This window comes from Copadichromis virginalis, linkage group LG7, assembly GCF_057382275.1.
Source record: "Copadichromis virginalis isolate Kocher_CV1m ecotype Utaka linkage group LG7, C_Virginalis_male_GT1.1, whole genome shotgun sequence".
NCBI classification, from domain to species: Eukaryota; Metazoa; Chordata; class Actinopteri; order Cichliformes; family Cichlidae; genus Copadichromis; species Copadichromis virginalis.
This window is the reverse complement of record NC_140624.1, coordinates 47,355,469-47,379,068: the sequence shown is the minus strand read 5'-3', so window position 1 is coordinate 47,379,068 and position 23,600 is coordinate 47,355,469. Positions and strand designations below refer to the sequence as shown.

The 23,600-nt window shown below is 40.7% G+C and overlaps 4 protein-coding genes across 11 annotated transcripts in view; 2 read left to right on the top strand and 2 right to left on the bottom strand.

The window, feature by feature from the left end:
- Nucleotides 1-5,763, bottom strand: part of dnm1a (dynamin 1a) — a 49,648-nt gene extending 43,885 nt beyond the window's left edge. For 6 of the 8 annotated variants that reach the window (XM_085463815.1, XM_085463813.1, XM_085463817.1 and 3 more), the window contains exon 1: nt 5,355-5,762. In XM_085463815.1, the coding sequence (XP_085319941.1) occupies nt 5,355-5,515 (161 nt within the window). In that variant the 5' untranslated portion in view covers nt 5,516-5,762. Of the gene's footprint in view, nt 1-5,354 lie in introns of all 8 variants that reach the window. The other 2 variants (XM_085463819.1, XM_085463816.1) reach the window with 1 other exon arrangement.
- A 797-nt stretch (nt 5,764-6,560) lies between these two features.
- Nucleotides 6,561-15,835, top strand: ciz1a (cdkn1a interacting zinc finger protein 1a). The gene is made up of 16 exons (XM_085463809.1): nt 6,561-6,754; nt 7,169-7,401; nt 9,071-9,198; nt 9,344-9,570; nt 9,912-10,032; nt 10,202-10,289; nt 10,542-10,654; nt 10,947-11,026; nt 11,161-11,367; nt 11,446-11,576; nt 11,747-11,837; nt 11,936-12,040; nt 12,320-12,442; nt 12,563-12,635; nt 12,738-12,859; nt 13,080-15,835. Exons 2-16 carry the CDS (start codon nt 7,250-7,252, stop codon nt 13,551-13,553), a joined length of 2,235 nt encoding a protein of 744 aa, XP_085319935.1. The 5' UTR covers nt 6,561-6,754; nt 7,169-7,249; the 3' UTR covers nt 13,554-15,835.
- Nucleotides 14,626-17,953, bottom strand: bbln (bublin coiled coil protein). The gene is made up of 2 exons (XM_085463811.1): nt 17,650-17,953; nt 14,626-16,830 (listed from the first exon to the last, which is right to left on the bottom strand). The coding sequence occupies exons 1-2, from the start codon at nt 17,726-17,728 to the stop codon at nt 16,559-16,561; spliced, it is 351 nt and encodes a 116-aa protein (XP_085319937.1). The 5' UTR covers nt 17,729-17,953; the 3' UTR covers nt 14,626-16,558.
- Nucleotides 17,954-18,029: 76 nt separating this feature from the next.
- Nucleotides 18,030-23,119, top strand: surf2 (surfeit 2). The gene is made up of 6 exons (XM_085463810.1): nt 18,030-18,682; nt 19,124-19,275; nt 19,397-19,500; nt 19,984-20,169; nt 20,382-20,515; nt 21,043-23,119. Exons 1-6 carry the CDS (start codon nt 18,608-18,610, stop codon nt 21,136-21,138), a joined length of 747 nt encoding a protein of 248 aa, XP_085319936.1. The 5' UTR covers nt 18,030-18,607; the 3' UTR covers nt 21,139-23,119.
- Nucleotides 23,120-23,600: the final 481 nt, after the last annotated feature.

The following is a 23,600-nucleotide window of genomic DNA, read 5'->3' as shown; positions in this document are numbered from 1 at the left end:
CATCTCACGGTTGCTGCAGATTTGTCAGCTGCACATCCATGATGTAAATCATGTCATGCACTACATTCATAAAGGACATGGTCAGCAATAATACTACCTGCAGGGTTAATATGATGCTCAATGGCTACTAAGAGCCCCAGGGTGTTCCTAGAAAATATCCCCTACACCATCACACCACCACCAGCATGAACCATTGATGAAGGGCAGGGTGGATCTATGCTACAACACCAAATTCTGACCCTACCATGTGAATGTTACAGCAGAAATCTGATTAGATCAGACAAAGTTTTCCCCAGTCTTCTGATGTCCAAATTTGGTAAGCCTATATGAATCGTAGCCTCAATTTCATGTTTTTAGCTGACACCAAATCACCTTTCTTCCCCACTTTGATGCTCAGTTTAAACTTCAGCGGGTCATCTTAACCCTGTCTACACACCTAAATGCAATGTGATTGTCTGATTAGACCTTTGTGTTAAGAAGCTGTTGAACAGGTTTATCTAATAAAGTGTCCAGTGAGTGTAAATAGATGGAAAATTAGCAGATATCAATTTAAACCAAGAAGAAAGACCTTGCTTGTTATATTTGTTCAACCGTCAAATCCCTCAAGTCTCTGTTTTCTTTACTAGTCCATTTCACTCAGAATCATGCAAGACGTTAACACTACGGGGAAAGTAAAGTAAAATGTTACCACTTGATTAATTAGCGCTATTACGAACTCTACAAGTCTAACTTTGCTGATCACATCCAGTGGAATCAAAGAAAACGATTCACGTTTTAGGCATGAGACTCACTCACATTATTCTTCATAAGCAATTAATTAAGTTAGGCCTCTACATCCCCCCACCACCTCCCACTGGGCTTTGATTTGAACATAGTAAAGGCTTTAATCTAGTGACAGGATAATATCCTGCTGCTGCTCATCAGAACACTTTACACCCTTTCAGTGTTATGTAACATGTGGAAACAGGTATGTATCTTAAACCCTATGCTGGGGCTAACCCTCTCAGGCTCAAATTAACTCTTTTGTTGCTAATGCACAACCAAGTCCTGCAGTGGTACTTCTGAGTAAAACAAACTCATAAAACATGTATGTGGGGTAATCAGGTTGTTAGTTTTTAACTGTTGCAAATCGGCAACGCCTGCCTCGAGAGGGTTAAAACAGTGATGGCAGCAGGGAGAGAAAAAAAAAACATATGTTGGAGTTTTATGTTACTGGGCTATTCCAGTGCTCACAGCCTGCACTGATAACAAAACACCTGACACACCTCAGCATAAAACAATCTTTGGGCTTCGGTGCATGAAAGGCAAACATTCCTATTATCACCATTTTCTCACCACTCATATGACTCATTATTCCCTTAGGCAATCCTAAGAAAGACTGCGGGACATCTCCTGGCCTGTTTCGATACAAGCATGAATCCTCTGCTAAAAAAAAAGCTATTGTTTCTATAATCCACTGACTGGCCCCTTTTAATCTTCCATAATGACATGACTATAATACACGAAGAGCTGAAGAGCAACCCTCACTTCCAATGATAAAATCAGCATTTGGCTTTTTCCAGAGGAATCAGTCAAAGAGCTGTCCGTGGTGCTGAAACTGAGCAAACCTTGCAGCTAAGCCTTTGCAAACATCATTCACAGCGACTACCGAGCTCTCCTGATAAACTCAACATACTGATCTTGAACATCCTGGTTATTTTCTGTAATAGCTTTCTATGCCATCCTATGTGGATTTGTCCCATCAGCAGAGTCATCCGACTAACAATGAATTCAGTAAGAAAATTTCATTTTACTGAAAGATATCTGCAGCACACAGCTGCTGCTTTTCCATTTTAGTGACTGTTTTTTCTTTGACTTTCTAAATCACCTCATTCTGTTTTCCTCCAACGTTCAGTGTATGAACTGTTTTTCTTCCTTTAACATAAATGCTACGCTACACATGTAACAATACTGGATTTACCCCCACCCTCACGGTTACTGGGTACTAACAGGTCTCACTCAGCTGGCACTGCAAGTGTTTGGCAACGAAGACGAGTAGAGCTCTCTTGCTTTGTCTGAGATAATTAGACCTGTGGGAGCCTTAATTACTGACTGGGAAATGGCCACAAATGAGAAAGAGCGGATGAGCTCAAATTCATATGCATAATCATGTCTTGTTTACTGCCAGACAGGCAAGCCAACGATTCGGCCGGGTCAACATGGAGAGAAATAAATCTGCAGAAGGCCAGATAGCTCATTTATTGTCAATTAAAAGACAAACATTAAACAATTTTTTACTGCAGATCAAATACCCTCAGATGTCTGGCCTGGATGAAACTACAGTGGCATCTATCAGTTTCATCTGTTTCATCACTGTTTGTTGCCATAAAGAAATATCGAAATAAGTTTCCCATTTATTGGTTTAAAGAGGAAAAGTAAAAAGAAGCAGTTGCATCTACTTTAGTCGTGACAAGAAAATGGTTGGTGATGAAAGAAGCGATTAAAGAGAAATACTTCAAAGTACAAACGCATTGTGATGACTGTGCGTCTTGATTTGTGCTGGCACGGTGCGTTAGTGTGTTTGTTATGATCATGTTTTTAGTTTAACCTCACTGCCAAGTAGAACTTCAATTTAGAGATTCATGAGTTGGGGAATCAGAGTTTAAACTGAGAGGAGACACACTGAACTGTAAGAAGCACCGTGAGCAATAACAGTAAAGGACAGACGATAAAGACTAACAGGTACGTTTGATTACTGCTCCTGTGCTCTTGTGAGGTTAGGACAGAATATCTCAAATGGTTTTAACTGTCTTTGTCACACCTACCAGACACGTAGCATCACCAAATCAAAATCTAATCCACCAGTGAGGAAAACTGTCTCTCAAACCCTTTTTGAAAGCATTTCTTTAACTGTGTAGTTGTTAGTTTTAACCTAAATCCTTTAACAGCTACATAGAAAAAGCTGTTTGTTTACGATCACAAGGGTCGAATGAACCTGTTCACTTATCTATCTCCCATTCCTGTTCTCACTTTCCCCCTAAAATGACATCCAGTTCAGCTGAGCAACAGACAAGCTGTAAACAGCCATTAAACTGATGCAGCAGTTTTCTGTATGTTGTTATTGGCTGTCTGAGATAACCATAAAAGACACATTGGAGGTGGGGTTCGGCAGTTTGAACCAGGAATAAAATCAATAGCACCCTGTTTGTTTTTATTGACATAAGAATTATGAAATAGAAGCAGTTTAATGAAAGCTGGACTTTCTGCAAGGCACCAACACAATTCACTATTAGAGACGGGGAAATAGAAAAAAGAGAAGCTGTGGCACGTGTAAATGCAGCGTATTGAAAAAATGTGTTTAGTCAGAAAACACGATGGGTCAGTGGGGGAGGTGAAGCAGAGGACGATCAGGAGGATGGGAGAGCCTGAGCTACGTCACTGCAGCTGGACGAGGAAAGCTGGCAGCCCAAAAACGCAGCAGGCCACAAATTTTCACGAGACGCCAAAGACCGCAGTTCCTACAAATCACCCGCTTGGCATTGAAATCCACCACCTTTGTGTAATAAAGTTTAAAATCTCATCATTTTTCTAAACCATTGCTCCTTTGGGTAAAACAGCATAATAAGGCGCAAAGCTGTTTCTATGACAACAGATGCGTGAGTGCAGCACAGCGTGGCCCAATTGTGAGGGTGAAGAGATCAATTTAATAGCTATTACTGGGAATAAAAAGGCTCAAAAGCGAGGAGTTACATTAGTAATAAGATGCCAGTAGCAGATATGAATGTTTAGCTCACTTTAACTTAATGTGCTTTTCATTCCAGACTTTTATTCTGAATTTTGAGCTAAGTTTGCAGGTAGATTTGCCAGAAATAAAATGTTCATTCAAACAGTGCACTTACTATAATCTACAGCAGCGGTTTCTTGTTGTATTGCGTTGTGTAGAATAGCTGTCGATGCTTTGCAGTATACTAGTGTCAGCACCGGTTGCTTTTGTACTGTTAGTTTAGTGTTACAACTATAATCTCCATATATAACTGCAAGTTCTCACCTTTATTCAGAAACATCTGAACGTTTTTGTAATGAATTCCTTTATTTTTACAGCAGGTACGGTGTAGAGTACACTTACAGGTAAACAGCAGGTCAGCCTCACCTACTACCATTTAAGATGGGGATTATAGAGCCCATGTGGTGAACTAGGTAGACCTACAGAGCTATGCCTAACAGATGGATCCTTTCCCTCTGTGTCCAGTGGGATAGATGGCATTTTGTCTTGGAATACCAAGGCCTTGTTGAATGTTGGGGTGAGCTGGCTCGGAGCCACAGTTTGCATACACTATGCCCTTGCTTAAGCAGGAAATACTGCTGAATCACACAGTGTATGTGTGTGTGTGGGGCGCATCTTTGAACCCATTAAAAAAAATCTTCAGATCCAGCGAAATACAAGAAAGCAGGAGCAGACTGACAGATAGAAGCACCATCAGTGCTGTCTGCATGCAGTAAGCTTCATTTACAGCATTATAAGCACGGGCAGACAGATGGATGAGCTGAGCTGGAAGGGCTCAAAGCTCAGGTGGACTCTCATTCTGTGTGTGTGTGTGTGTGTGTGTGTGTGTGTGTGTGTGTGTGTGTGTGTGTGTGTGTGTGTGTGTGTGTGTGCGTGCGTGCAAGGTCACACAGCAGCCTTGCATACTCCAGATTCTGTTCCCTTCCTGTGTTTTGTATCATCAGCACAGCAGTTGTGGCAGAATGAAAAAGCCTTGCATGTTTGCGAGGCTAAAGCCAAAGCCTCTTCACTGACACATACACACAGCGGGCATCATCCTGCACCCTTCCCTGCTCAGGATTAAATAGCCTTTGGGCAACAAAATGGGAGCCTTGCTACAGAAACAACACCTCCACCAAGCAAGCTGTGACAGTGCATGCTGCACAGGAAGTCAGCTTCCAAACTAACCCTGCCTTTGTCACAGATGTCAGTGGATTTACAATGAAAATTTTCCTTTAACCGAAGTCGTTCAACAACAAAGCGGGCACGTTTGAAAACTTATATCAAGCACGGGGATCATAACAAGATCATAATAAGTCATTGTAACTTGAATATGTGGTTCTTGAATGCATCACAAGGTAGTTAACAGATAAACTACTCTGGGGATTTATGAAGGCCTAACAAAATAATCTGCCTCACGGTGTGCTCGAGGCTTTGAAACGACAGAAAGTGCGTTGAATGCGCGTTTAATTTGAAGCTTTCGGGTCTAAGTGGAGGCTTTGTGTATTTAAACCTGGCCGGGGGGGATGGGGACTTAGATGTAAGAGCTCCTTCTTGCGCGGTGCACCAGAGGCGCGCCAGCATCCACTACAGCCTGGAAAAGCCTACTTACTTCCCGACGAAGTTCTCCAGCACCGAGCTCTTCCCGGCGCTCTGTCCTCCCACCACGGCGATCTGCGGCAGGTCCAGGTTTGCGTTTTGCCCAATGGCCGAGAAAGCATCCTGCATGCGGTTCACCAGAGGAATCAAATCCTCCATTCCCCGGTTCCCCATCTTTGCGAGAGGATGATGGGCTAGTTTCCTTGACAGAACAGGGACGGATATATGGCTTTATCTTCCTCTGCGCCCCTCCTCACCCCCCTCAGAGCGTTCAGAGGGCGTTCTAGTCTGCGCGCACTCACCGGCTCACTTCTCGCTCTGCTTCCTCATTTACGGTGCTCTTCGGTGTGTCAGATCATCTCAAGCCAGCACTCTCTCCAACACTCTCCTCTCCAAGCACCGCAGGGGGGGAGGAGGAGGATGAGCTCTTGTATTTTACCAGGAGATCCCTGCAGTACTCCACACCCACCGCTAGGTGGTGACACTGGTAGATTTCTCTCGCATAAATAATTTGCAATTTGAAAACAAAACAAAAAACAGAGTATTTTTCATATTAAAATAAATATTTTTTAACTCACCTGAGCGAATTTGAATGCCCTTTTATATTTATGTTGTGTTTAAATTTGTGATTTGCTCTCAGTTTCAATTATGAAAATGTACATTTTATTACCTTATTTTTTGATACTTTATTAAATATAACGATAATAATAATAACAACAACTTTATTTGTGCAGCTCTTTTTAACATACAGTTACAAAATGCTTCAGTGGTTGGTTAAAATCACACATTAAGTATATGTTTACACAATTAAACACACAAACACATGACTGCATAAACACATATTAGAAGAACAAGAGCCAAAAACAAAGAGTGAAAGACTAGGCGAACACTGTCCTATAGAAATTAATTTTCAGCGGTGGTTATTTGCAACATAGCTAGATTGAAAAACATAACGAGCTCAAGCTACAACCAACATGACAGTATACAGTAATGTAAACAGTGCCACAGGTGCTAAGTTGTATTCTGCTATTTAATGTTCACCTCTAAAAAGCTTTATTTTTATTAACTATGTCGCATTAGCTAATAGATAAAATAATAACTGTAGAGTATAAAACAAAACAACAACAACAACAACAACAAATAAATGTAATAAAAACGACATTTCGAAGCCTGGTCATTCTACGTCCATCATGCGTTTTCAGTTCTCCAGGCAGCCACTAGGGGGTGACACGGTCCACCGGTTTGATCAGAGGTTATGGCTTCAGTTTTTGTGCAAGTTGCACCGTTGCTGTAAAGAGCGAGTGTTTAACTCTTCGGTTTGGTTTTACGTTGACAATTAACACCCGGCGAGGTTTACGTCTCTGGGGGCAGCTGTAGGAGGCTAAATACGACAAAGCAGTCCCTACAGGAGAGGTTTGTCTTTGAGTTAGTTGAATGCTATGCTAAGCTAACTTGTTTGGTTCAGTGACTGAGCGGCTATGGCTAATGTAGCGTTAGCTTCGTTCATTTTATGGAAGATGTAGCTACACTTCAGTTATCAACATAGGCTCGATATTGTGGGCATATTTAGCGTACCATTCTGCTTTCTCTGACAGCGTAGCGGCTATCTGTATGAAGCGGAATGGTGGCGGAAATGAAAGTAAACTTAGCAAACCAAAAAGTTCATTATTGTTAGCTCCTATGCTAACGCTAGCTAGTTGTCATAATGAAATATGAGAGCGACCTGTTGTCTGACAGGAGGTGCGCACTGTCATTAAGTGTGCCTTAACAACAAATAGTTGGTCTGATAGCAGAGCAAGTAATCACGTTTTTCTTCCTCCCAACAAGAGATCCTCTGTCCTAAGAGGTGCCACACATTGACGGCTCTGACAACTCGTTGCAACGTAACGGATTAAATCAGAGCCCGTGATGTTCAATCCGCACATCCATCAGCAGCAACAGCAACAGTTTCACCAGCAACTGAGGCAACTACAGCAACTTTTCCAGCAGCAGCAGCCTCCGCCTCCCCCGCCGCAGCCGCCTCCCGGACACCATGTGGCCCATCACCACCAGACACCCCGGTAAGCCTGTTAACTCAAGACCGGGGATAATGTAAGGCCCTCTGGATGACCTGTATGCTAACTGCCCGTCCCAACACCTGTTACGGCTACATTTATCATTTCAGATATTTAATTAGTGGTCTGACAGTATTTGATGTTTCTTTTGACTGCTGCCTTCCATTGTTATCTAGATTACTCAAAGGTTATGTGTTATTATCCCTCTTTTACGCGTTATATAAAACGTTTGCTGCAGGATTTCTGACCTCAGACCAATAACACAAAATCACATCACATTTGTTATGGCATCTTCCACAGTCAACCAGCCTATAATCTCATTACAGGTAACAGGTAATCTAATTACTTGTTCACTGTAACGCAGTGCACCGATTTGAAAGCCATATAAAGGCGATAAAGCTGTCTTATATAAATAAGCCTTTAAAATATATATACCGGTATATATCTGCTTAAATTTAACTTGATGTCAGTAATGTGTATAAAGAATTCGCCTCTGTGTGTCAATCTTAGCATCCAGACACTTCCTGCTAAACCTTGCTGCAGATTGTTTGGTATTGTTTGTCTCCTGTTAAGTCAGCTGGTGCTTAGAGAAGGCATTGATAATTTTGGATCTTTTTTCATAAATATATGTTGTTGTTGTTGTTGTTTTGGGGTTTTTTTCCCTTTAAATTGTGAGGTTTTAAATTGCATTTGGTCAATTCAGCAGCAGACGTTTCTCATCGGCAGTGGTTTTCACAAGTGTTTGTGAGCTTAAGCAGTGATTCCACTACATAATCGCGTCTGTTTTGAGTCCAGACTCTGAAGATTGTGGCCGTTAATACTGGTTTTTAGCCTAGTCCGTTGCACATGGAAATTGTCTTTGATTCTCGGGTGCTGGAGAGAGCTGGAGCCTATCCTAGCTCTCATAGGGCGAGAGGAGGGGTACACCTTGGACAAGTTGCCACATGATTCAAAACCAGGACCTTCTTGCTGTGAGGCAACGGTGCTCCATCTTGCTTGGCTGATTCTCAGAATTTTTTAATGATATTGTTTACTGTAGATGAAAGACTGGTTAAGTTCTGGCATGTTATTTTTATATCCAGGCGTGTTGCTACTTAATGTAATTAATTATGAGATGTTCAAGCACTTGGCTTTTACACTACACATCAAACTAAGAGCACGTATTCTTCAAAAAACAACATAGTTTCTCATTTTCAACATTATTTATGTTGTCTTTCTGCAGTTATCCATAAGATGTGGGTTTTAAACAATAAGCAAATTATGTTCATATATATATATATATATATATATATATATATATATATATATATATATATATATATAATTTTTTTTATTTTTTTTTTTAAATTTTTTTTTTGGTCCCAACCTTTTTTAGAAGGAAGCTTTTTATTTCTCCGTTTTTAATCCTCACTTAAACTACAATATTTTCTTCTCTTTCCTCATCTTTATTCTGAGAATAAGCGAAGGTGGCAGCAAAATCTGTCAAGCCAGCTTTAGTATGATGGATGCATGTAAAATAAATTCTCAGGTTGTTAAGAAGGCGGAAAACATTTCCATGGCTCTGATGGATTTGTCATTTACCCCAGACGCTCTGCCTTTAGCTGCAGATTTGAGTGAGGATGTGAATTTTTAAATAATAAGACATGTTACTTTCTTGTGTGTATTTCTTTCCTAGAACCATTCCTGTTGCCCCCCAGACAGCACCCCCTCCCCGGATGGTCAACCTGAGCCATGCCTCGCAGACAACCATCATCGCCCCCAATCCCATGCTGCAGGGTGCTTTACTGATGCAGCAGATGCAGGGTACGGTGTGAGTGAATAGCATAAAAATGGCAATACCTGGAAATCTCAAAGAGCAGAAGATGTCACGTGACATTTTCATGTATATTGTTTTTTATTTAAAGCAAGCCCTTATAATAATTTCCTTTCTTGTTGTACTTGCGTGCAGGTAACATGCGGGGCTTTGGGATGGGTGGGCAGCAGTTTCGGCAGTTCTTCACAGCAGGGAACAGGTCGTCCCTGCTCGGGCCGGTTCCCATGGGCATGGCTATCAAGTCTCCCATCATGGGTTTCCCAGCTACACGACCCTTCCACCCACATCCCCGCTACTTCAACAACAACAACAACACCACCACCTCCTCAGCATCCTCTGCCTCCTCTTCTTCGTCTTCCGCGGTATTTATAACAGCGCTATTGGAGTTACTTTGTCCATTGTGTGGGTTTTTGAGTGAGCTCAGATTACCATCCGAGTGATCAGGCTTGGACAGTACGGCATGTTTTTGATTATTTGTGTTAGTGTAATTATCTTTGTTGTAAGCAGTGTGAATGTATGACAAATGATAAGAATCAGGATTTTCATTTATTCTCAACAAATAAGTAGGTGCACTATAGAGTCAGTGCACAAATTTACATAATGTTTCAGGAATGTATCCCTCAAAAAAACTGCGTAGATAAAGTTTTTCGGCTACGATGGATCATTATTTTCTAGTTTTCATGTGATTTGTCTCTGTGAGTAGGATGCTGCAAATCGACAGCCAGATCGTAAGCGGGACAGTGAGCAGATGGCAGCAGGGAGCTCAGATGAGCAACCAGCAGCAGCTAGCAGTACCACTGGAGCTAATGGCAAGACTCAAGCAGGTAGAGCTGCAATTCACCCATATCAGAAACATAGTAATTAGTTAGGATGGAAGCTGAGTTATAGTGTTAGCTAAATGCCATGTGAATTTAAACTTTTTGTACAAAGTACTTGAAGAATATCAGAGTTAAATATTTTCTTTTTCCCTTTGGTTTTGTTTTTCACCCACAGATGGTGCTACGGGAGGACTGGATGGGCCAACACAACTATCTGAGGAGCAACTTGAAGAACCTGCAGTGAAGAAAAAGAGGACAGAATGGTGGGGAAAGCCTGTTTATTGCTGCTAGCTGTATTAGAAAACTGCACTCTCTATTTCTGGAAAATGTAATTTCTTGTATTTGACCAAAAAAAGGAAAGAAATGGGTTTTGTTTTTTTCCTCTCACCAGTTTTAAGAAGGCAAAAAACAAATTTATAAATGTGTTCTTTTTCTTACTCAGTTATTTGAAATTCATAGCATTAAAAAAATGGTGAAACTTTGCTAAACAGAAATGTTTTTTTCTTGTCTTTCAGGTTGGAGAAGCCCACAGAACAGGGAGCTGCCGAGGCCGTCACTACGGCAAACATAGATGCGGAAGCTCTTTCCTCGGAGTGTAGCAACAACACAGAGGATGTCCACCCTGAAGGTAAAAAGGAAATTACAAGAAAGCTGCCTAAGAGGGTTCAGGCTGTGTTCAAGAATAAAAGTTTTCAAACCAAATATTGACTTTCAGGCTCATTAGAGTTGTACAAACTCTGTTCTTGCCTTATATACTGCATTTTCATGTCTATATGTACACGTTTCAGTTAAAATACTGCACCCATTTCCTGACCAAAATATAAAGAAATGAGGGGTGATTCAAGACCTTTACACGGTACTCTGTGTTATTGTTGGGGTCTTTCGAGGTGAACTCTTATTGGGTGTCTCTTTATCACAAGAATGCATCGCTCTGGAAGAAAGTGGCTCCCGAACAGGATCAGACATTGTCGACGCACTCGAGGAGACCAAAGTTGGTGAGGTGAGAGGAGCCTTTTGTTTTTGATGTTCAGATCATAGAGAACATATTGTTTTTCATGTACCTAAAGAACTAAAGTCTTGTTGATTTTTATACATTTTTCATAAAAGTTCAACACTCGTGGTTCTTGTTTGTAGCTGCATAGCTGTTCGTCAGCCCCGTCCCCCTCTGGCAGGCCTAGTGAGGGTGACCGGCAGGCTAATTTACCAGCAGAGGAAACTTCACAGAGCAAAGATGCCCCAGTAGCTTTGCCTGAGAGCCAGGATGAAGAGGAGGAGGGTGTGGCAGAGGGCTCCAGCAAGTTCTACTGTTATCTTTGCAGCACCACCTGCCACAACCAGCAAGTAGGTTAATGGTGAGCATTAATAATAATATTTTAACTCCACTCTTTTGTCATTAATGTTCTTCCCTTTGTGTGCTAGAACTTCAGGAGTCATATGAACAGCATTTCCCACCAGCAGAGGATGATGGAGATCCAACACATGAGCAATGCCTGCCTCGTCACCCTGCTGCCTCGGGTGCAGGAGTCTCTACAGGGAGCAAACAAAGATGGGTCAGTTATTTGCAGATTTCTTTATGAAAAGCATAGCAGCTTTAAAAGGTGTGGCATATTTGCACGTTTTAATTAAACCCCTTCAGAGACCACCACCTTCCTCCTGTGTGTCATATTAAGTTTGAACGTAGAGGGCGACCCTTACAAAGGATGTCCTGTGTTCATTGCAGGGAGAAGAAAGACTTGAAGCGTTGGTGTGCCACCTGTCTCACACACTTCACGAGTAGCATCGCCGACCACCGTCGCACAGAGGAACACAAGGTACATCAGTTTCTCACTACATAGCGCAAAAGTAAAGTTCAAGAAATATTAGAAAATATTTTGAGTAGTGTTGAAAATGCTCTGCTCCATGTCCTCAGCTTGCCAGTAAAACAGACATGTCCTCCTGTGCCATCTGCAAGAAACACTTCAAGAACTCCCAGATGTTTTTGGAGCACTTGCAGTCCCAGGAGCACAGACAGAAGGTGGGAAAGAAATCCTTTTGTTCTTTCTTTTACACATCAACAAATGTTTTCCCAGAGGAAAAGATGTTTCTTTATTTAGAAAATTTTGGCACACATGAGAGAGGTTTTGACCTCCCCAAAGGAAAATCACCAGTGTTCCAGTAAAGAAAAGCTTCTTTTGCCAAATACAATACAATACATTTATATTCACAACTATTTATATTCATAACTATATAGAGACTAATCGAGTTTGTATACATAGATGAGGTAAAATTCTCACTTCAGTTTTCTCGTTTCTAGCTCCAGGAAACGGATTGTGAGGCCTTCGCCAAACTTGCTTCATTGGGCACAGAAGGTTTTTCATTAGAAACAGAGGAGGGGACTGAGGAGGAGAAAGGATTGAGTAATCAAGGAGATGGAGAGGTGAGCTGCATATAAATTATTGTTGGTGATTTCCTTCAGTGAGATGATTGGCAAATGTACAACCCTTGGTTCAGAACTGGTTTAAGAGAATCTCTGCAGTAACACATTTCACTGATGCAGGACGGCTGGTCCTCCCTTAAAGAAGCGACTGACGTGTCCAGTGATGAGCAGTATGACCCTGACACAGTCTATGGTGAGAGAGGCACTCCTGTGGTTTTTTTTTCCCACTCCTGCTTTCTCTTCTCTGATATTTAGTATCTTTGTGATGTTTAGTTTCTCATTTCCTTCGTCACAGGGTCCAGTTTTTTAGTTCCAGTCGCAGGTTTTATCTGCAAGCTTTGCAACAAGTTTTACAACTTTGAGTCTTCTGCCCTGCACGGCCACTGCAAATCATTGCAGCACTTTGAGAATCTTAAGGTTTGTCGGTTTAAGTTTTAAGCTTAAAGATAACAACATTACTATTTGCATTCAGTTGTTTTGAATTTTTTTTTTATTGCATAACTGCAGCCTTAATCTAGGCATATGTGAGCTCTTAAAAGGCCAGTGTGTACATTAATCTCCCGGGGAAACAAGCTGCATGAGTGTATATCTAGAGGCATAATCCAGTATTTTTATGCTGGGTTTTTTCCCCCCACAGAGGTACAAAGCCTTGGTGAGTCGAAAAGGTGAAGATGCTGAAGATTCGAGAGAATCTGTCCAACCTGCTGACGGGCTCATGCACATAAATGAAACTGCCTCAGACTGTTCGGATAAAAATCTACTCTCTGATGACACAGATTTAGCGACGAACCTTAAATCCTTGCAGCCCGTTGTCACGCTCACCCAACTTAAAATGCAGATACAGGGCGAGGAAAAGGGAAAGCTGGCCGAACCTGAGGCAACCTCAGAGGACTTGTCTACCACCTCAGCAACCATCACTAGCAACATGGACACATCCCCTGCTGAGGTGCCCGCCAGCAGTAGTGTGGACATGGACTCTGAGCCATCAGCCTCTGCAGAGGATGCCACTGAAGAGTTGGAGGAGAGAGAAGCCCCTGCAACCCAGGGGAAAAAGATTGGGACGGGGAAAGCACCCAGACGCAGGTCGGGAAGGGCGGCAAACAGGCGATGAGGAAATGATGTGCACAGAAAAGAAACAGGTACAATCACAACCACTGACAGGATGTGACTAAAGAGGTGCTTCCATGGAACAGAGACCAAGGAGTTGGCGGTCGAGCTCCTCACCGCACTGGAAAGTTGGAATTAAATGCACAGAGAACAGGACTTCTCATGTGAATCGCTCTCCCAGGGTGAGAAATTAACACAATTGCGGGCGAAGCTCTTAATTTTGGCTTTCAGTTGGAAAATGTGGGCCAGCGTCAGCCATCACTATCAGATTACACATTATAAAGTCATCTAGTCAAAAATAAAAAGATGAAGTAGATATTGAACTTAAAGCATTTGTGTTTAGTATCAGTATAATCAGAACAACTAAATAGACCTTTTTTTTTTCCCTTTTTTTTTCCCCCTTTTTTTTAACAACGAGAACATCCTTGTATTTGATGCCCTCTTTGAACTGATTCCCGTACTTTGGTCTCTGGAAAACTGCAACTAAGCAGATTGTGCTTATTTGTGTAGTCGCACTACGACAGAAATTCATAGAGGCTGTTGCTTCAACAGGTGACAGGAAAATAAATATATATAAAATGTATATATCTTTGGATATAATGGCCCATGGTCCCATTGAGGTTTAATTGGCTTTATTCTATCATTCCAAATCTGTGCTTTGGTTCAGACATTGTATTTTTTAAAACCTAATATTTGCTGTGCTGAATTAAAACTGCACATAGTGTTGTTTGCATACTAACTAAAAAAAACAAAGGGTATTGTGACTTTTACTGTATACATGAAGGATGTAGTTTGGAATTAGGAAATGCTGCTTGGTTGCAAAAAAAAAAGAAAAAAAGAAAGCTAAATGCAAGTTTTAATATACAATCAAATTTGCAGATATAGACGAATCCATAGTTTTGTTTTGGTTTTTACTCTTTTCTTCCTAAGCTGAATTCCTCCAGTGACATTTAAAATTAAGACTGTTCGCCAAAGTGCTAATTTTCCACCCTGTTGTCCTCAAGAATCAGGAGTCTTAGATGGCTCATTACCAGCTTTTCTCTTTCTGTCTTTATTTTATTTATTTTTTTGCGCTAATTCTCTGGCTAGCTAGGTGACTGATGGTTAGTACAACCTACCAGTATAAAAGACTGGACTGATGGTAAAGTGGAGACACTGGCTAATCACACATAGCACATGGTGAAATGTAGAATGTAAGCACAATGCATACTTGAGCAGGTGTCAACATTTGTTTTAAAACAAACAGGTCTTAGTGGCACATGGACTGAGCGAACAAAAAAAGCTGAATCGTGGATCTGATCGCAGCCTGGTTCACAGCATTTTATCTTCTTTTTTTATGAATGGCTGGGATTTGGGGTTTAATTTGATGTTGCTGATTATGTTTTGGGCAACAAAAATAACAAGGCAGTCAGCAGTGGTTCCCTTGACACTGAAAGCACTGTCGTCAAAATATAGTCTGGTGAAGAGTATGTGTATTTTTAAAAGGCCGCCAGCAGCCAAAAATAAAGGGCTTCTCTTCTAGCAGTAAGGCACTTAATCTAAATGACGATTCTTCTCGTTTGCATAAGGCTGCATGCACTTTGTCTACATCTTGTTTTTCAGTTTAAACGCTATGCTGTCGCTTCCAGGTCAGAATCGATGGCGCAGGCTACATTTAGATAAAAACAATTGTTTTCCACTCATCCTTTTTAAAAGCATTCACAGCCCAATGTCATTGTTTTAAGTTGCTGCTTATTTGACTCCAGTTTACCATCGTTTTATTTTAGTTGCTGCACCAAGAGTAGAAACACAGTTGGGCGATAGTACAAAACTATCAATTAAAATGTAGCAAAGAGTCCTGTAGATTATCCAGAGGTGTTACTCACAGGTGAGGGTGAAACAGGAAGCACCACTTCCTTCATCATAACCAGCGCTCTGCTCTGGAAACATTTCACCCTGTGTTTTAGAGAAACCTATTATCAACCACAGAGGACTGACTGACACACGTAGCAACCCTTGTAGTCACGTCAGCGACTGTCACATGATTAGTGTTGTATTCTCTCTGAATGAAGGAAACGTGATCTAATCTGTGCTTTTAAACTCCGAAACAGAACGGAGAGGCAAAAAAGGGCATGTAAAGGATGACTTCAAACAAAGCTGTACGTTTCTTATTGTATTTTTATTCAGCTACTGACAAATTGAGATGAACAAACTGGTGATGTTTTCTAACTGCTGGAAGTTTATTGTATTTTTGGATGTTTGTTTTCTGTTTGGGAGTCATCTTAATTTATATTAAAAATGTCTCAATTCCAACGTTTCGTTTTTTTGATTTTACAGCAAACACTTAACAGACACTGAACACAGCACAGCGTTTACAGTTAGGATGCACAACAAGCATTATAATACATATGAGTGTCCAATGCTTCCTATTTACTTTTTGGGAAGGTATAGGAATTGCAAAGCTAATAATGCGATGAAACAATTGAGGAAGTGGAGTCTTTCTGTTTAACAAGGACTGACTCAAATGCTTGAGAAGTTGTTGATATGACATCTGTATCAAAACAATATTTAGGTACAGAATCTGGAAAGATTTAAGGTTGATCCTGTAGTTTGAACCTTGTTTATCAAAGACCATGTTTTAATACCAACTTTAAAAATATATATATTTAGTCGTTTTCTTGCTTTAGGACTTAGCATTGTGACCTCCCACATAATCCTGAGCCTTTTCTTCCCAATACAAAGCGGCACATCTGGCTTTAGATTTATAAAGTCTGCAGTGAAATTAAAGAAGTTGATGTAACATCCAGCTTGCATGAGAAGTTGTTTGAGGTTAGTTACATCGGCACATTGCCAAAGGAGAAACCGGAATGAGCTCTGCAAAAGAGGAGATGTAATCTATCGCACACGCCTGCTGATGTGAGCATCGACTATGAAGATAAAGGGTCACTAGTCCAAATGACAGCTTTCAGGAGTTTAGTCAACTTTCATAATATTTCTATCCCGGCTTTTTCCTTAATTTAACCTCCTGATCTAAATATTCATGTCATTCATTTGCAAGCCTTCTTTATCCTCGTTTATGTCCTCCTTGCTGGTTGAGGAGGACTCCCCATCTGCTGTGGGACAGTGCTCCTCCACATCCTCCTCCTTTGGGGGGGCCAACAACTGGGCTCTGAATTCCAGTCGAGCTTGCCGATTTGACTCCATCAGTTCGTGCAGTTTGCCATTAAGAGCGTCGTTCCGCTCCTCCAGGTCATCGAGGTAAGAGTTGATCTGATCTAGCATGTTGTTGATGGCAGAATACTCTGTGGACGAGCAGCATAGGTTAGTTTGCTTTGTTTGGCAATTTAAAGAGCAACGACTGAATAAAGAGTTTAACGGTTTTTGATCATATAAATTAAATTTATATTGTTTTCAATGAAAGACAGGATAATGCTATGAAAGTTGACCGTTTTTGGCTTCAGTTACCTTTTGTTTGTTTCTTTTAAATAAAAAATAACATACCAGCAATTTAACAGTCCAGTATTCATCACCAAGGTTATTACAGAAAACTGAAAATGAGGCAAATATGAAAACCACTTTAGTTATATTTATTTGACAACACAACCGCCATGAAGAGGCACTGGTGGGGGTGTTTAGTCAGGCAGGGATGTTTACATGAAGGTGAATGTTGAGTGTAGTTACTGTGACACCTTTTCTGAAAGTTTTCTGACTCTGTGCAGGTCTGTGAAGCACTAAGCACAACCCATGATTCAACAGTTTTTAGAAACCTCTTAAGCAGAAGTCACTGTTTTCTGTATGACCTTCTCAGTGTCCTACATTGTTTTGGAGGAACTTTGGCCCATGAATCTTTACAGTTGCTTCATTTTATTGAACATGGCTGCTAATTACCCAATTGATTCATACAAAAGTTTTAAGGATGGACTTTTACATAAATCCAAATCACGCCCACAAATACCCGCATACGTAATTAAAATTAACCAAAAAGTAACTAGTGTACACTAGTTACTCTGGGCCACTCCAGTGATTGTTAGAACAAACGTTTGTTCTAACAATCACTGGAGTGGCCCAGCGGCTCTAATGATTGCTAACATCACTTACAATGAAAGCTTTTGTTGTTTTACCTTCTTCGCCGAAATCATCTTCGTCGTTTATAATACCATCGTCCGGAGAGATGTTTGGATCTCCATTTGGTCCAGACATTGTTATATATATATATTTATATTCACGTGTACTTAAACAGTAGGAACCTTAAATATCGTCAGTTATGCTATTAAGCTAGCCAGCTAGCTCAGTAGCATTACTAAACGTAATGTAATTGCAAGTAACACCAACAGCGCTGTCTGGGTTCTACTTTAGCGCTATCGTCAGATTTTAATTCACAGTATGCACGACACCTCAAACAGCTAGCTTCCGATATTTGTTTACGGAACCAGGGAATTGTGGGAGAAATGTGGGCGTGGTTTTGGTTCCAAAGCGAGATGACTCACTCTGTGCACAGTCTCTAATGACTAGTCGAGTAAAACAAATGTGCTAAACTAGCCATGCTAGGAAGATTTATAAAATAGTTTTATTTACTTTTACAGGTGTCTACTTTACTGGTTTATGAACTTTAATTCAAAGCTCACGCATGCGCTCATATGCCGGCTACTCTGTAGTTTTATGAAATCCAAGCAGAGTGGGCTGTCTGTCTTCCGTAATGCTCTCAGACCTGTCAGATGGTGGCAGTCAGCTGACTGGGCTCTGTTGTCACCTTACTTAAGCCGATTAAGGTTTAGTTTCTTAAAGGTAGCAAAAAAAGGGGAGGGGAGTATATCAAGGACCGTGGACATTATTTCTTGCAGACAATTGTCTGCTTTTGTTTAATCACACCGGTGGTTCGATAAAAGGATCGCCTGATGCCAAATGAGAGAGGTGAATGGCTAACTTCGTGTAAGATGGGTTTTACTTGATTTGATCGCTGGATGGCGCCAAAATCACACGACAGAGTCTGCGCAGTCAGCCCACGTGTTGGGAGCTTCCTTGTTGAAGCGTTGTCTTCGTCAACAAGCTGAACGAGCTGGTTTGAAGTGTTTCTAAACTATGGATGAGTTACCTGCGGACCTAAGAGAGTTCCTCCTGAATCACCCCTTTCTTCAGCTCACAGGCGGTAAAAAGGTTAGCGAGCAGATTTCTCCACGTCACACGTGCACTTCGTGTGAGCTGATGCTAACCTGCAAATTGATCTAGCACGAGCCAGGTGTTCAGATGTTGTGATTGCTAAAGAGTGCTCAACAGCGGTGTGCAATACTGCCATTTATTGTGTCGATCAGATAACAAGTTAATACAGAGCCAGTGTCGCTGATACTTGGAACTTATAAAGGCAGCTTATCCCAGCGTGTCGTGATTTATGATAAGAATTATCATCAATTTAACACAATGAGCTACATACTGATCTTAGAGGACAGAAAGAAAGTATCGATCATTTTGGACTCGTGTCAGTACCAGTGTTGGTATCAATGCTAGCGATATTTGGATTGATCCACCGACCTCTGCTGACCAAAACATTAAAGCCAATAAAAACAGCCTATTCATACCTTCGATTTTGTACTTTTTCAGATCAAATGTACTCTAAATGGCCACGAGATTCCCTGCAAATTGGCCGAGCTGCAGAAGTTCACTGAGGGGAAGAAATATGAGAAACTGAGTGCTGCAGCAGAGTTCAACTACAGCCAGTATGAGCCGCACATCGTGCCAAGCACAAAGCAACCGTAAGGACATGTTTGCTTGCCCAACAAGTGATTTTAGTAACTACAGCTGAGTAATTTTGTGATGCCATATAGATCAAAGTGGATCCTCTGATGTAATGTATGTATTTTGTTTGTGCTCTAGCAATCAGCTCTTCTGTAAGCTGACCCTTCGGCATCTCAACCGGCAGCCGCACCACGTCTTAAGGCACGTCAACGGAAAACGCTTCAAGAAAGCCCTCTCTAAATGTCAGTGCATCACTTATCTCTCCATGTGCACCTCTCCTGTAGTGTAAAGATTCAGGATGTTACTCATCTCAGCAGTCAGACTTCTTGTGTGATAGCCATCTCTCAGGAAGGAAAGCAAAGCTATCTGATGAGCTTATTCATTTGTTAGCACTTTTTTGCAGATACCAATCGTGCTTAATTTGCTCAGACCAATGTAGTCTGACATATTTGGCAATTTCTTTAATTTATTTTTTGGTGAGCTTACAGTAGTAAGATTCGGCTAATTCTATTCTTCTGCAAAGAATCAAAGTTTAAATTGCATAACGGGAAGGAAACAATACCACAATCTGTCATTTGTTACATAAATAAATAATCAGAAGGTGAGAAAATGTCAGTAAATACAGACTTGATATATGAGTATGCATAAAACACTGAGGGTATGGGTTGTTGTATAGTTACACTGTGAATGTGATGGCTAACACAACTGCCTTATGCCTTCTCTAGATGAAGAATGTGTGAAGCAGGGGATTGAATTCATTCCAACCAGACTGACGCAGAAAAGGCCCAGAAACACTGAAGAGGAGGGCAGTCGAGGAAACCCTTCCAAGCATTCAAGCAGCACGTGGGAACCCTCATCCAGTGATGACGGTCATAGTGACTCTGAGGACAGCATGAGCGACCTCTACCCCCGTCAGTATCTCCCATCTACACACATTAGATTCATTTGACCACTGATTTCAGGAGAAGCACACTGTCCATCGGAAGAACCAATATTAGTCAGGATAATTGTCGAGTTTTACATGACTGGTTCTCCATTGAATCCACATATAATGGCACAGATTAGTGAAACTCTTGTAGCGGGCCTGTTTTACTGCTCTGTAACACCATGTATTTGTCCACAGCCTCCATATTCACTTTGAAAAACCAAGCAGAAGAAAGTATGGAGGACGGAAGGAAAGAGGAGGAAGATGACTTTCAGACAGATGAGGATGAAGAAATGGAGGTTGAAAAACAGGCGGTGCAGAAACGCAAAAAGGTCTGTGGAATAATATACATTCGCCTGACACTTTATTAGGTACACTTACCGAGCTTATTCCCCTTTTGCCTTTGGAACGGCCTTAATTGTTCATGGTATAGATTCTCAATGTGCCGGAAACCTTCCTCAGTGATTTTGGTCCATCTTGACATGATAGCATCACATAGTTGCTGCACATTTGTGATGTGAATGTTCTGGTCAACCAAGTTCCAAGGATGCTCTGTTGGGTTGAGATCTGGTGACTTTGGAGGCGGTTTGAGTACAGTGAACTCATTGTCATGTTCAGAAAACCAGTTTAAAATGATTTCAGCTTTGTGACGTGGTTTGTTATCCTGCTGAAATCAGCCATCAGAAGATGGGTACACTGTGGTCATAAAGGGGTGGACATGGTTAGCGTGGTACTTAATTTGTCCTATGGGGCCCATAGTGTGCATAGAAAATTTCCTACACCACCACCGGCCTGAACTGTTGAGGCAGGATGGGTCTACTTTCATGCTGTTTATGCTATTTGTCTTTTTCTCTTTCAGGCTCAGGGTGGTGGATTTCACAAGAAACAAAGAAATAACAGCTGGAGATCAAGCAAAATGAAAAAGAAACACAGAAAAGCCCAAAATGGAAAGTAAAATCCAAACCCCCATATGAAGAGTATTTTTATATACCCTGCCACGACATCTAGTTTGGAGTGTTATTCCTGTGTCAGAATCAGCCTGTGACCCTTCAACATCTATTACGCGAGGATGTTTTTGGTTCCTGAGTTCCACTGGTCCAACAAAGGCTGATTTACATGATGCATAGAAAATGTGTTTAAAAGTTCCTTTGGACTGGATAAGGTGTGTTTTCTGGTTTGCATTCAACTGCACTAGTGTAAAATATAACTCGGTTTGAATTTGCAAGAACTGTCTGTCTTTTTTTAAAAAACATTTACTCCAATTTTTAACCTAAAAAATGCTTCAAATTATTCTGTTAGGTTTCCAACTTGATATCATACGACAAACTTCAGCAACTACACACAACACATCTGCATCTTTTCCACGAGAACGGAGATTTATCTGACCATCGAGATCTGATTTTACTGGTTGTTGTGCACTGAGGATGCAAACTTTTCTTCAACACAGATTTGCAGCTAAAGATGGAAAATGAAACATTTCCGCTCACAGTTTTTTATATGACTTTTAAGGAAGCGAGAACAGATCTTGTTCTAGTGCTGCAATAAGCTTCACCAATGATGGACTGTTGTTGCTCTATATGGAGCACCACAATAAGCTTTAATCTATCTCATTTAATGTACAGTTTAGTTTTAGAGTTTTTACAAAATTTAACAGCAAAGAATCAGGGGTCTTATTGTTAATTTCCCTCTGTACTGTGGTACTGAAGGTTGGGAATCTGGTTATCGATGAGCCACACAGGTGTATTATCACCAAGATGTTGAAAATTCATAATCGTAAGTCTCTTGCATATGATCTCATTCACCAGGACAGCTGCCTGTCAGCCATTGTCCGTACAGTAAAATTCAGAGAACTTGATTGAAACTGATTGTTTCTTTAAATGGTGCCTTTGTTCAGTGGCTGATACTATTGTGATTTGTCGAAGGCATGGCTGATCTGCTGTAATCTTAGTGTAAATAAAGTAATTTGAACCTTACATGTACATCTAAAGTCATGGTCCGAAGTTTACATATATTCATCGAGGACTTGAGTTGGGTAAACAAGTTCGAATTTGTTTTGGATTTTCTCTAATCCACATAGGGCTGTATACCACACAGGGGTATACATACAGGCTCAATTAGATACATAAAGTCAGTTGATAGTATTGAAATAAGTGGTACTAAAGGTTCATCTGTTTAGTGATCATGATGGACTAAAACTGGTAGTATCTGAATAAGGAGGATTTCTTTGACATTCACTGGATTTAACCAATACTCAGAACAATGGGACTGTCTAAGGTCTAAGAAGGATAGCTGTAGATTTACACAAGTTGGGACGGTCTCCTGAAGCCATTTTAAACAACTGCAGATTTGAGGATCATCAGTTCAGACAACTGTATGTTAATATAACTTATTCAAATGTGTCACTACTTTAACAAAAAAACCTGCAAAGATTTGTTTTAGAGGGGTAAAGGTGAAGCTTCCAAAACTAAGAAGACTGTACCAGCTGTCAAGCATGTTGATAGTAGCACTGTGCTCTGGGGCTGTTTTGCGGCCAGTGGTACTGGTACATTGCACAAAGTGGATGGAATAATGAAGGACTACCTCCAAATAACTTCACTTCAAAACCAAACAGTTGAAATTTGGACAACGATCCCTAACACACATCAAAGCTGGTTTTTGAATGGATGAAGCAGGTTAACGTTAAAGTTCTGGATTTGCCTTGCTAAAGACTCAAACTCAAAAACATTTGTTCATTTGCCTGGAAACCAACCAATTTAAATGAAGTCTTAATAATTGTGTCTAATTGTGTCAGCAAAAGTGGTTAGAACCTGTTAATGGTTACCAGATAAGATAAAACTTGCTAAGGAACATTTAACCAAATATTATTTGGGGAGTACGTATTCTGCCTGTATATTTAGTAGAAAAAAATCCCAAATAAATTCAAACTTGTGCAGCCATTTCTTGTTTTTTTGTTTTGTTTTGTTTTGTTTAAAGAAAAATATTGAAGATGTATGCTGTACAAACATTAATTCCACTCTGGGTAAAGAATAGTTCAAAGAGATCAAAAACAAAACTTCCCATGACATTCATGCTCATCATGAGTGTATGTAAACCTCTGACCACAACTTTACCATACGTGACTGTTAATATCTCACAGGAGATGACGGCTCACTGTATGATCTCACTATTAAAATAATTAAATAGCCTTTAAAGCCACTAGATTATGCCTAAACTAAAATGGTCTTTTACAGACCTGTCAAATTTATATCCAGAACTGCATCAGTTTGTTCGGGTGCCACCGAAAATACGGCAGAACATCTGAAAACAAGATAAAACAAAAAATCCCAATATATATTACTATTTTTCTTTTAATTATCTACTAAACAAATTGGTTTAAATATAATTTCTCTGACGGTTACTTAAACTTTGCTTAGTGTT